Genomic DNA, 13,555 nt, shown 5'->3' with positions numbered 1-13,555 from the left:
CCTGCCAGGCCCTTCCTCCCCACTTACCTGTTCATCTTGTCCTTGTCGTTCAGACCATTCTTTCCGAGCAACAGAAACTGCTTCACTTTGGTTACACTGCCTACACTGGCAGCTTTGTGGATTTTTCTGAGGTCCTAGTCTCGGATGTAGTACCCGGGCTTGAAGTTAGTTCTATGATGACCTCTTTCTGTCCCCGGGATGATGGAAGAGCTAAAGGGCAACAAGCCCTTCTTACTCCTGTAGCCCCAAATCTTCTTCATCACAGAGCCTACGGGCTCTGAACACACCTCACCTCCCCCTTGGCTCTGCACAGTCCCCTAAACCCAACACAAGCACTACAGGTAAGCCTGAGCCGTCCTGCCACAACCTCCCATCTGGGAAGCTCAACGGTTTGGAATCTTTCATCCCAGAATGATCGTTGCTAAGCAACATCTCTAAACACACTGCCAGTGTGTGAGAATGCCCAGTGTGCATGTGAAAGAACTAGAAGTGCATTTTTCGAAAGAAACAAACAATATCAATAAACCCTTACCTAAGGTAAGAAGGAAAGAGAGGAAACTGAAATAAACACAGAAAGGAAAGCGACATTACAACAGATACCTCAGAAGTAAAGAAGTATAATCATAAGGGACCATTATTATTGATGAACAATTACAAGTTGGGAAACCTAGAAGAAATAGATAAATTCTGAGAAACATACACCCTGTCAAGACTAAAACAAGAAAAAATAGAAAAACTCAACACTCCAGTAACAAATAAGGAGATTTAAATATTAATTAGAAAAAAAACAAAACACTCCCAAAAGCTAAAACCTTAGGACCAAATGGATTCAAAGCTCAATTCTACCAACATTCAAGTAAGAATTAAAAGTAAGACTATGCAGAGAAAACACTTGACAGAATTCAAAATCCATTCATGATTTTTTAAAAATTCAATAAAATAGCAAAGAAATTTCTTCAATACAATAAAGGCCACTTATGAAAAGCACGAAAAGTGAAAGTGATAGTTACTTAGTCGTGTCTGACTCTTTGCTATGCCAGGGACTATACAGTCCATGGAATTCTCTAGGCCAGAAGAATTAAAAGTAAGACTATGCAGAGAAAACATCTGACAGAATTCAAAACCCATTCATGATTTTTTAAAAATTCAATAAAATAGGAAAGAAATTTCTTCAATACAGTAAAGGCCACTTATGAAAAGCACGAAAAGTGAAAGTGATAGTCGCTCAGTCGTGTCTGACTCTTTGCTATGCCATGGACTATACAGTCCATGGAATTCTCTAGGCCAGAATACTGGAGTGGGTAGCCTTTCCCTCCTGAATCTGAAAAGGAATCTGAAAAGGAATATGTGTGTATGTGTGAGTGTGTGTGTGAGTGAGTGTGTATTAGTCACTCAGTCATGTCCGACTCTTTGCGATCCCATAGACTACAGCCTGCCAGGATCCTCTGTCCATGGGATTTTCCAGGCAAGAATACTGGAGTGGGTTGCCATTGCCTTCTCCAGGCTGCTGCTGCTGCAGATAAGTTGCTTCAGTCGTGTCCGACTCTGTGCGACCCCACAGATGGCAGCCCACCAGGCTCCCCCGTCCCTGGGATTCTCCAGACAAGAACACTGGAGTGGGTTGCCATTTCCTTCTCCAATGCATGATAGTGAAAAGTGAGAGAGGTGTTCAGTTGTGTCTGACTCTTTGAGACCCCACGGACTGCAGCCTACCAGGCTCCTCTGTCCATGGGATTTTCCAGGCAAGAGGACTGGAGTGGGTTGCCACTGCCTTCTCCACCTTCTCCAGGGGATCTTCCCAACCCAAGGATTGAACCCAGGTCTCCTGCATTGCAGAGATTCTTTACAGTCTGAGCCAGCAGGGAAGCCCCATTTATATAATATACACACACATATACATATTTATCTGAGTAACTGTGCTGTATACCTGAAACTAACAGAATATAATTCAATAAACAACACCGTTTGCTAGGTTTATAAACACTGCGTCCGATACCTCTTATACAGCTACTTCACAGTAAGAGACTTAACTCTGTAAAAATAGACAAATTTTGTACAAAAAGTTTTTCCTTGAGAATATGCTACCTTCTAACATTTTAATAGGCAATTACAAGAATTACACCTACTGACAACTGTACTAAGCACTTCTACAAACATCAATTAACTCATTAGCTGTAATGATTCTGGAAAGGAAAAAGTTACAAATATGAGGAAGCTGCAGCCTTTTTGCCAGGTCTTTGGACTCTACTAGTCCTCTTACATCAAACCACTTGTCTCCAAGACAAACACATCAATACAAAACAAGCCTCCTATTTCATTCATGGTACAGACACTAATGGTAAATAGGTAAATAAGGTAAAATTTAGAAAGCTCTTAGAAAGCTATGACATTATTTGCTGCTGCAATAAATTTCATTACCTCTCCATAATGTTTAAAATAGTAAGATGGGGAAAATACGATGAAAAACACGTAATAATTATCACTAAATATATATTATGGCATATCTATCACTGTTTTCAAAAGTTACCTGCACTGAAATAGGACACTCACAGAGCAGAGTGCTCATTTTCTCAAAAGGAGAAGAATAACACCCAAAATGTGGTCTCTGTACTGCCTACAGTTTCCTCCTTACCATCAGGGGAAGTGATAAAATAACCTAATCAACTGAGGAAGTGAAATCAATGGAATACACACGGTCTTCCTGGCCTAAACCACAATCAGGGTGCCGGCTCCTCCAAGATAGTCGCAAAAGATTTGAGATGAATTCCTATGTAAAATATTAAAGGCCTCTCCTTGGGTGAAGCCATCGTATGTCACTACCTGACTGCTCTAGATAAATGGATTTGAATTACAAATACTACTTTCCCGAGCTCTCCCCGAGAGCTTTTCGTTGTGGAAGATCTGCTGCTAGGACCTCAGGGATGGGACCCAGTCCGTGTTTGAGAGGGACATGAGGTGTGGGAGCAAATTCCTCTGCTCGGAGATGCCACTCGCAAACTCTGCAGAATGAAGGACAACCAACTTCAAGAGTGGTTTCTACCAACTGCTGGGAAAAAATCCCTGCACCTCTCGAGGATGCCAGTTAACACCTGTCCTTGAAGACTCTACTATGAGGGAGAAAGCAGCTGGGAAAGCTGGAGCCAGCTCTGAGGTGTTCACGGGGCAGGTGGACTGGAGGGCTGACGGGCACAGAGGGAGGGGTCCACGACCCTCAGCCACCTGCCAGACTGAAGGCCAGACGCAACTTGATGTAAAATGAGGCACGACGGTCCCTCCCAGTGTCCCTTCTCTTCGAGACCTATTTACTCACGAATGGTCCATCAAGGCTGAAGGAGCCGTTGCCTGAGGTGGGCTGAGAGCTTAACCTCCAGTTTCTATACCAATCTTCTCAGGATCTATTGTGTGAGCGACTGACATGACCTCTTCCTCCCTCTGCTCGAAAAAGTGCACCCAGCATGTCAGGATCATACAATTCTCATTTCCGGCCTTGCTACTTCAGGAATGTTGAATTTCTTTTCTTTTGTTTGTAACAAGTAACCTAAAATTTCCTATGACACTAAATAAATGGTACAACACGAAACAAAGTGGTATTTTTTTAAGAAAGGGGATATTATAAATAATACTGATGAAATAGTGTTAGAAATTTGAAATTTTCACCAAAGATTTCTCTACCTGATTCAGATTACTTCTCTCAATCTTCAGTTTCATTTCTACTGCTCGGAAAGTGAGTTCTAGTTGCTCTTTCACTTCAACTACTTTACTATATTCATCTTCTTTACTTCTTAACTGCTCCCTCATTGTTTCATAAAACATATCGGCATTTCTTCTATTCTCTTCTTCTTGCTTTAAGGTGAAGCTGCAAAATTTAAAGCTCTTCTTAGAAAATCATGAGATAATTCACTGCTGCAATAACTTTCTTCCCTCTTCACAATGTTTAAAACAGTAAACGTGGGGGGAGTACAAGGAAAAACACTTAATAACCATCACTGTTTTCCGACAGAGGGTTAAGAATAAAACCGCATAAAATTTTGTTTTCATTTTCTCTTGAGAAAAATGGCTACTTCATACATCTGCGGGTGGGAATGTAAAGTAAAATAAACTTTCCTAAGAATACTTTACAAATATAGATCACAGACCTTTTTAAACTTCTCATACTTTAACCAAATAATAACGATATTATTAAAGAAAATGTATTCAAAATAATTAGAAAGGTGGAAATGAATTTACAGAAAAGGTGTTCCTTGCAGTATTAAATAGAATACAGAAAAGTGATAAACAACTGAACGTCAATTTGGTAAATAACTAATGGGATTTCCATTATGGCAGACTCCTGTATGGTCATGAAAATGATGATTTGGAAAAATATACATTAAGTTACTGGAAGCATTCACTGTTAAGAACCTGCTATATTATTTCCAAGAATTTCACACTCCACAATACTAGTGACACTTTCTCCCCTGTAAAATCTGAGAGGATAAGTTAGTCCTTATAACACATCTACATCTCTGCAGTATTAAAGGAAACAACAGTTCAAATATTTCTTTAAAAGCGAGATGTACAGTATCTCAAGCTGCTGAGCTCTTGTTTCCACTCTACTTTCTGATGCTCTGTGATTTCACTTCTTTTGTTTTGGACAGCTCTTTTTGTAGCCCACGAACCTTACTTTTCATTATGTAAAATTCTCCTTTAAGTAGTTCAGAGTAGCTTCTTTGAAAAACTACTAATATTTCATGCGAAAGAATTGTATCCTGAATTTTGAACAAGCTAACAGAATCTGCATGATGAAGAAAACAAAGATAGAAACAAACAAAAAAATTGATGTGAGTAATTTTTGAGTAGAAAGGACTGTGCCTTTCACGTTCACGCACCCACGCACTGAACAAGCATTAAGTGTCTATAATGTGGAAGACATGATTCTAAGCTCTGCAGATAAACAGACGCCCCTGGCTCTTGTTTACCTTGAAGTCTAGTAGAAGAGAAAGATAAATAAAATAATTATGAACTCAGAAGGATACTCCAAGAAAAGAGAGTTCTATGATCACATAACAGAACTTGACACAGACTGGGTCCAGGAAAGATTTCCCTGGGGAAGAGATGTCACACTGAGAAATGAAGGAGGAGCAGGAAGTAGTAAGCGGAGCAGGAGGAACAACCCTGTGGACAGTCTCCAGCTGCCATATGTTTCTAACCAAGACAGAGGGAACAGCTACCGATTTACCTTCCTGAGTGCAGCGAGCAAACACAACGCCGACAAAAGACATTAAACAATGATTTTCATGACAAAGGACTTCAGGGACTGAAGGACAATGATCCTGGAAACACAGGAGATTAACCTAAGGAACGCTCCAGCTCACTGCCTGGAGAGAATTTCCAGGCCCCAACACGGGGAGAAGGAACAGAAGCTGAGTCAGCCAGACTCCCTGACAGGAGATGATGAAGCTGACAATCTGGTGAAACCAAAGTGGGCAGAGATCACAGATCAGAACCGCAGAGAGGAGAGAGTGGAACAGAAAAAAAGACCCTGGAGATCTGAGGAGGAGCCCCTCGGGTATTCAGCAGAGGAATGAACAGCGCCCATCGGGGGAAAACCACCTGAGACCATTTGAAAAGACTACAGGAACCTGTGCCTGGTGCTCACTTAGTCCCAGGAATTCTATCTATTCTCATGAGCCGGGCTGGAAAAACATCTCCTTACAGTAGAACGAACAAGGTAGTCAGTAAGGTCTTGCCTCCAAGGCAGGAAATAATCAGCCCTAGCCCCAGGGTCCCTCTGGATGCACCTAACAAATGATAAGGAGCAAGAGCACAGAAGGATCTCTGGAAAACTCTCAATATTTGGAAACAAAAATCACACGGATCTAAATAACTCTTGGATCAAAGAGGTAATGAAAAGAATTACAATGTATTTGGAACCGAAGGAAAATGAAAACATTAAGACCAGCAGACATTTTAGGAAACTGACAAGCGAATTCTAAACTTCATGTAGAAAGAAAGGTAAAAAATAAAACCAGATGGAACTACACAATTGTGACCTTTAACCACGCAGCAAAGAGAAGCAACACTTGGGTTACATGATGAGCCCTGAATGTTTAAAAATAGGCAATAATTACAGTTGCTCTGCAGACCGAGGTTCTGCCAGGTGGAGCGGCAGGGAAGGAAGTCCTGAGACTGTTTCAGTTACTCTAGGAGGAAAATGATGCTGACCTGACCGTGGGTGAAGGCACAGGCAAGAAGAGTCAACAGAAGGCACAGTGAGTGAGAAGGATCACAGGCCGGTGGTTCAGAGTATACACGCACTGTCATGTTCTTTTAATGCAAAACACAATTCTGAGATGCACAGCTCTGTAACATATCCCTGGCTCTGGAGCAGGACTGACAAGGTGTGCATCTATCACTACTCTATACACAGACAGGCTTTCCGTTTACGTTTACACTGCGCTCCTACCTTTACACCCCACGTCGAGAGGTTCTACTTACAACGTGGAACTCGTAGAGTAAAGCACGTCGCCATCCTCAGAAACAGTCTCAGAAGACTAAGTTAAGTCATCCAGGCTGTTCACGTAATTAATTTGTTTTTTGACCTACACAGAAATAATACTGTCTTACAATGTCCTTAAAGTATATGTAAAATATATTAAGTGTACAGAGGTGATCAATCTCTTTCTCAAAGCAAAAACAGACACTGCTTAAAAGAACAGATTTTTATCAAAAGGATAACTTTATCAGTAGTGTTTCTGAATGATGTATTCAAAGTAAAGTTCTCTACAACAAAGGAAGATTTTCTATTTTGCCACTATTCCTTTTACAAAGTATTTTTCACTAGGATAATATTTTTTAAAGTTCTTTTTTTTTTTTTTTTTTACTATATCTTCTTCTTTTCATACGGTGTTTTTCTCGCAGGCCTAAAAAACAAATGATTCTTTTCAGGCTAGTAGTAAATACTCAAAGATACAAACAATACCTAAACTTTTCTTTTTTAGATAAGCTCTTTGCATTGGTAAGTAATTCTCTATAAAAGAATGCAACAATTAGTAAGAGGAGCATTAAACGACAAAGAAAATATATCAGCAGTAGTAATAAAGCATTAAATTTAGATCTAAGGAAAAGGAAAAACATTATGTTACTTGCATTATGTGATAGAAAGCAGTATACCAGGGTTTTTCGCACCTGTCATTTCCAATAAGAACTAACCTTTATGGCAATAAAACCTATCTGGGAGATATTCCTTAAGTCCTTCTAAGAAATAAACCCATTTTAAATAAACATAATATTAGCTTTTTGAGGACTTCCTAGGCAACTGCTATGCATTATTATAAGCACTTGACAAGTCTTAAAGGCATTTTAATCCTCACAGTCATTCTGGGAGATAGGTATAAGAAGAAACGGAGCACAGAAAGGCTGAGTAAGTTGCCCAAGCCCACACAGCACATCACCAAGAGACCCAGGATTCAAACCCAGGAAATCTGGCTTCAAAACTGCTCTTCCAAAATATGCTGAGAAAGTAATATTGAAACTCTTTTTAAGTAACAGGATGGTGAATGAATCTATAGCATTATTCCATGTCTAGCTATAACTATAAACAATAATTTCTGAATCTTAAAACGTATTTCTCAAAAAATAAAAAGACTTCAGATGTAGGCAAGACTGGAAATCTACTTTCAATAAAGATTTGTTTTTCGTAAAGAAATTCATCAATAGGCATTCATTCACCCATTCTGCTCTTTCTTCACGCATCTGACATCCACTTACAGAGCACACAATATGTGTTAATGACACTCTTAGTACAGGAAGCATGGTTTTTTGTCATTTAATCTTTATCATCCAAAAGGAATAATCTGTGAAAGATTGCGATCAATTTTCTTCTATTTTATATAAACAAAATCGTCCCCTTTTCCCTGGAGTCTATAAACAACAATGAAGTTAATATGATGTAATGTTTCACAGTACCTTACAAAATCATAGGTACTGACGAAGTTACTATCAACTACAATCATCAAGGAATGATCAAATCCTTTTCAGAATAGCCTGTCTGTAAATTCACAATTATGTGATTATTGAAAATCTATGTCTGATAGAATTAACTTAAGTAGTCATCTGCATATTCAACTATATAGGAATATTACACTTCAGAACCAATGAACAAGCCCTTCCCATAAAACTATATATGAGCACAAGTATTATGTACAATTAGTTTACTGTAATAGTTTAAAGATAATGTCATACATTCAATAAGCTTTCTACTATTGGAAATGCAAAAAAGATTAAATAAACACGTCCTCCACTGGCTCATTTCCAACAGCACACACACTCTAGAAGCTCCCCTCTTAACATAAAACAAGAAACTCCTTTCAACTCCACATTCCTCTTCAATTACCATCCAGTTCTTCATTGCCTGTCCCAATAATATTCCCTATGGAGCTGCTTACATGTATTCACTACAGTCCAGCTTCCAAGTGGGCTATTTACTGAAACGACTTCCGGCCGAAGGCACAGGTCCTCTCCATAACCTTTCTGTGGTGTTCATCCAGTAGAGTTGAGGATTCTCTTCTCTTGGCCTGTATACTATATTATGCTGCTCTATTTCCAGAAGAAGTATTCAGTGCTAATATTTCTTCCCCTAGAAATAAAGAATCTGTCCGTGTTACCTGCCATCCTCTCGATCCTCTTTCCTCAAAATGCTCTCATCATTCACATGCAGCAGACCACCAGTCAGTGAATCGGTCTTTCCAAATATTGGTGCAATCACACATTCTTCTTGTGTCCATCTGCCATTGTTCTTTTTCTCTATTTCCTTCCTGGGCACGCCAGGATCGCTACTTTAAAAAATCCACAAAAAAGCCAATGTTTTCAAATAATTCAACTAATAAAGAATAAAAAAACAATTCTTGTAAAATTCCAACTCTTACCCATCTTAAGTCATTGATTAATTCACAAAACAGTTATGATGTACAAACCATATGCAAGGAAACAAATTCTTCCTTCAAACAGATATACAATTATGATACAATATGATATGTAAGAGTTGACATATGAAAGTGATAAGTGAAATAAGGAAGGATTCACAGAAGAAGTGAAGAGAGGAGGCCAAAAGGAAGAGAAAAGCGAGAAATCATTCCACTGGGAGCTTAGAATGTGAGCACACAGGTCAGGCACAGGGCATCTAGGTTGTTTCCTAGGAACCTGGAAGGGAAAGTACAAAACACATGAAAGAAAGTAGAGAGAAGCATCTGGAAAGACATTGGGAAGAACCTCAAGGGCTACCCTGAAAACCTGGAGTCCACTGGCTAAACACAATGATTCTTAGACGTAGGAGCCAAAATTAGATTTACACTATATTTTTTGTTTTGCTTTTAAATACAGTTAGAAAAACCAAGACCAGGAGCTGACTGTGAATCAGATCACGAACCCCTTATTGCCAAATTCAGACTTAAATTGAAGAAAGTAGGGAAAAACACTAGACCATTCAGGTATGACCTAAATCAAATCCCTTATGATTCTACAGTGGAAGTGAGAAATAGATTTAAGGGACTAGATCTGATAGAGTGCCTGATGAACTATGGACGGAGGTTCCTGGCATTGTACAGGAGATAGGGATCAAGACCATCCCCATGAAAAAGAAATGCAAAAAAGCAAAATGGCTGCCTGGGGAGGCCTTACAAATAGCTGTGAAAAGAAGAGAAGCAAAAAGCAAAGGAGAAAAGGAAAGACATAAGCATCTGAATGAAGAGTTCCAAAGAACAGCAAGGAGAGATAAGAAAGCCTTCCTCGGCGATCAATGCAGAGAAATAGAGGAAAACAACAGAATAGGAAAGATAAGAGTTCTCTTCAAGAAAATTAGAGCTACCAAGGGAACATTTAATGCAAAGACGGGCTCGATAAAGGACAGAAATGGTATGGACCTAACAGAAGCAGAAGATATTAAGAAGAGGTGGCAAGAATACACAGAAGAATTGTAAAAAAAAAAAAAAAAAAAGATCTTAACGACCAAGATAATCACGATGGTGTGATCACTCACCTAGAGCCAGACATCTTGGAATGTGAAGTCAAGTGGGCCTTAGAAAGCATCACTAGGAACAAAGCTAGTGGAGGTGATGGAATTACAGTAGAGCTATTTCAAATCCTTAAAGGTGATGCTGTGCAAGTGCTGCACTCAATATACCAGCAGATTTGGAAAACTCAGCAGTGGCCACAGGACTGGAAAAGGGGAGTTATCATTCCAATCCCAAAGGAAGGCAATGCCAAAGAATGCTCAAACTACCACACTATTGCACTCATCTCACACGCTAGTAAAGTCATGCTCCAAATTCTGTAAGCCAGGCTTCAGCAATACGTGAACCGTGAACTTCCAGATGTTCAAGCTGGTTTTGCCATTCTTCCAAATCAACCCACCCTTGCCCTCTCCCACAGTGTCCAAAAGACTGTTCTATACATCTGTGTCTCTTTTGCTGTCTCATCAAGACAGCAAAAGGTTGTTGAGTGCTATTGTTATCATCTTTCTAAATTCCATATATATGCATTACTATACTGTATTGGTTTTTCTCTCTCTGGCTTACTTCACTCTGTATAATAGGCTCAAGTTTCATCCACCTCATTAGAATTGATTCAAATGTATTCTTTTTAACTGCTGAGTACTACTCCATGGTTTATATGTACCACAGCTTTCTTATCCTTTCGTCTGCAGATGGACATCTGCAAGCTGGTTTTAGAAAAGACAGAGGAACCAGAGATAAAATTGCCAACATCCTCTGGATCATGGAAAAAGCAAGAGAGTTCCAGAACATCTATTTCTGCTTTATTGACTATGCCTATACCTTTGATTGTGTGGATACAATAAAGTGTGGAAAATTCTGAAAGAGATGGGAATACCAGACCACCTGAGCTGACTCTTGAGAAAACTATATGCAGGTCAGGGAGCAACAGTTAGAACTGGACAGGGAACAACAGACTGATTCCACATAGGAAAAGGAGTACGCCAAGGCTGTATATTGTCACCCTGCTCATTTAACTTCTATGCAGAGTACATCATGAGGAACGCTGGGCTGGAAGAAGCACAAGCTGGAATCAAGATTGCCGGGAGAAATATCAATAACCTCAGATATGCAGATGACACCACCCTTATGGCAGAAAGTGAAGAGGACCTAAAAAACCTCTTGATGAAAGTGAAAGAGGACAGTGAAAAAGTTGGCTTAAAGCTCAACATTCAGAAAGCTAAGATCATGGCATCTGGTCCCATCACTTCATGGGAAATAGATGGGGAAACAGTGGAAACAGTGTCAGACTTTAATTTTGGGGGCTCCAAAATCACTGCAGATATTGACTGCAGCCATGAAATTACAAGACGCTTACTCCTTGGAAGCAAAGTTATTACCAACCTAGATAATATATTAAAAAGTAGAGACATTACTTTGCCCACAAACGTCTGACTAGTCAAGGCTATGGTTTTTCCAGTGGTCAGGTATGGATGTGAGAGTTGGACTGTGAAGAAAGCTGATTGCTGAAGAATTGATGCTTTTGAACTGTGGTACTGGAGAAGACTCTTGAGAGTCCCTTGAACTTCAAGGAGATCCACCCAGTCCATTCTAAAGGAGATCAATCCTGCGTATTCACTGGAAGGACTGATGCTAAAGCTGAAACTCCAATACGCTGGCCACCTCATGTGAAGAGTTGACTCATTGGAAAAGTCTACGATGCAGGGAGGGATTGGGGACAGGAGGAGAAGTGGACGACAGAATATAAAATTAAAGTGCTATAAAAACTATTAAGTTATTATCTATCAATTCGAAAAGGGTAATTTTGAAAGTCATTTTACTTGTTATGGACACTGTTACAGACTGCATTGTGTTGCTAAAGCAGAGAAAATGGTTCTAAGGCAGAAATTTCAATTTATACTTTTACTTATCTGTGAATGGTTCCTTTCATCTCCTTCAACTTTTTCTTTTTCTTCCTCCAATATCACTTCCAAGTTTAGTTCTCCTGATAAATCTGCATGTTTAGGTAAAATTACATTGTACAGGAGACAGGGACCAAGACCACCCCCATGGAAAAGAAATGCAGAAAAGCAAAATGGCTGTCTGAGGAGGCCTTACAAATAGCTGTGAAAAGAAGAGAAGCGAAAAGCAAAGGAGGAAAGGAAAGATATAAGCATCTGAATGCAGAGTTCCAAAGAATAGCAAGGAGAGATAAGAAAGCCTTCTTCAGCGATCAATGCAAAGAAATAGAGGAAAACAACAGAATAGGAAAATCAAGAGATCTTTTCAAGAAAATTAGAGATATCAAGGGAATATTTCATGCAAAGATGGGCTCGATAAAGGACAGAAACGGTATGGACCTAACAGAAGCAGAAGATATTAAGAAGAGGTGGCAAGAATACACAGAAGAACTGTACAAAAAAGATCTTCACGACGAAGATAATCACGATGGCGTGATCACTCACCTGGAACCAGACATCTTGGAATGTGAAGTCAAGTGGGCCTTAGAGAGCATCACGACGAATAAAGCTAGTGGAGGTGATGAAATTCCAATTGAGCTATTTCAAATCCTGAAAGATGACGCTGTGAGAGTGCTGCACTCAATATGTAAGCAAATTTGGAAAACTCAGCAATGGCCACAGGACTGGAAAAGGTCAGTCTTCATTCCAATCCCAAAGAAAGGCAATGCCAAAGAATGCTCAAACTACTGCACAATTGCACTCATCTCACACGCTAGTAAAGTCATGCTCAAAATTCTCCAAGCCAGGCTTCAGCAATACGTGAACCGTGAACTTCCAGATGTTCAAGCAGGTTTTAGAAAAGGCAGGGGCACCAGAGAACAAATTGCCAACATCCGCTGGATCATGGAGAAAGCAAGAGAGTTTCAGAAAAACATCTATTTCTGCTTCACTGACTATGCCAAGGCCTTTGACTGTGTGGATCGCAATCAAGTGTGGAAAATTCTGAAAGAGATGGGAATAACAGACCACCTGAGCTGACTCTTGAGAAACCTGTATGCAGGTCAGGAAGCAACAGTTAGAACTGGACATGGAACAACAGACTGGTTCCAAATAGGAAAAGGAGTACGTCAAGGTTGTATATTGTCACCCTGCTTATTTAACTTATATGCAGAGTACATCATGAGGAATGCTGGGCTGGAAGAAGCACAAGCTGGAATCAAGATTGCCAAGAGAAATATCAATAACCTCAGACATGCAGATGACACCACCCTTATGGCAGAAAGTGAAGAGGAACTCAAAGGCCTCTTGATGAAAGTGAAAGAGGAGAGTGAAAAGGTTGGCTTGAAGCTCAACATTCAGAAAACAAAGATCATGGCATCTGGTCCCATCATTTCTTGGGAAATAGATGGAGAAACGGGGGAAACTGTGTCAGACTTTATTTTTTTGGGCTCCAAAATCACGGCGGATGCTGATTGCAGCCATGAAATTAAAAAACGCTTACTCATTGGAAGGAAAGTTATGAGCAGCCTAGATAGCATACTAAAAAGCAGAGACATTACTTTGCCAACCAAGGTCCGTTTAGTCAAGGCTATGGTTTTTCCCGTGGTCATGGATGGATGTGAGTGT

General features: G+C 39.8%; 2 protein-coding genes across 2 annotated transcripts in view; one reads left to right on the top strand and one right to left on the bottom strand.

The window, feature by feature from the left end:
• LOC129557777 (ankyrin repeat domain-containing protein 26-like) overlaps nucleotides 1-50 on the bottom strand; it is a 50,785-nt gene extending 50,735 nt beyond the window's left edge. Inside the window, 1 exon segment of the mRNA XM_088844338.1 lies at nucleotides 28-50. Within this exon segment, the coding sequence (XP_088700464.1) occupies nucleotides 28-35 (8 nt within the window). The 5' untranslated portion in view covers nucleotides 36-50.
• LOC148775501 (ninein-like protein) overlaps nucleotides 1-13,555 on the top strand; it is a 271,660-nt gene that overhangs the window by 169,560 nt on the left and 88,545 nt on the right. The window lies entirely within an intron of this gene.

Source organism: Moschus berezovskii, chromosome 15, assembly GCF_049115385.1.
Source record: "Moschus berezovskii isolate FMDL1 chromosome 15, NW_MosBer_1.0, whole genome shotgun sequence".
Classification (NCBI taxonomy): domain Eukaryota; kingdom Metazoa; phylum Chordata; class Mammalia; order Artiodactyla; family Moschidae; genus Moschus; species Moschus berezovskii.
Note: the sequence above shows the minus strand (reverse complement) of the source record. Positions and strands in the feature narration are given on the sequence as shown.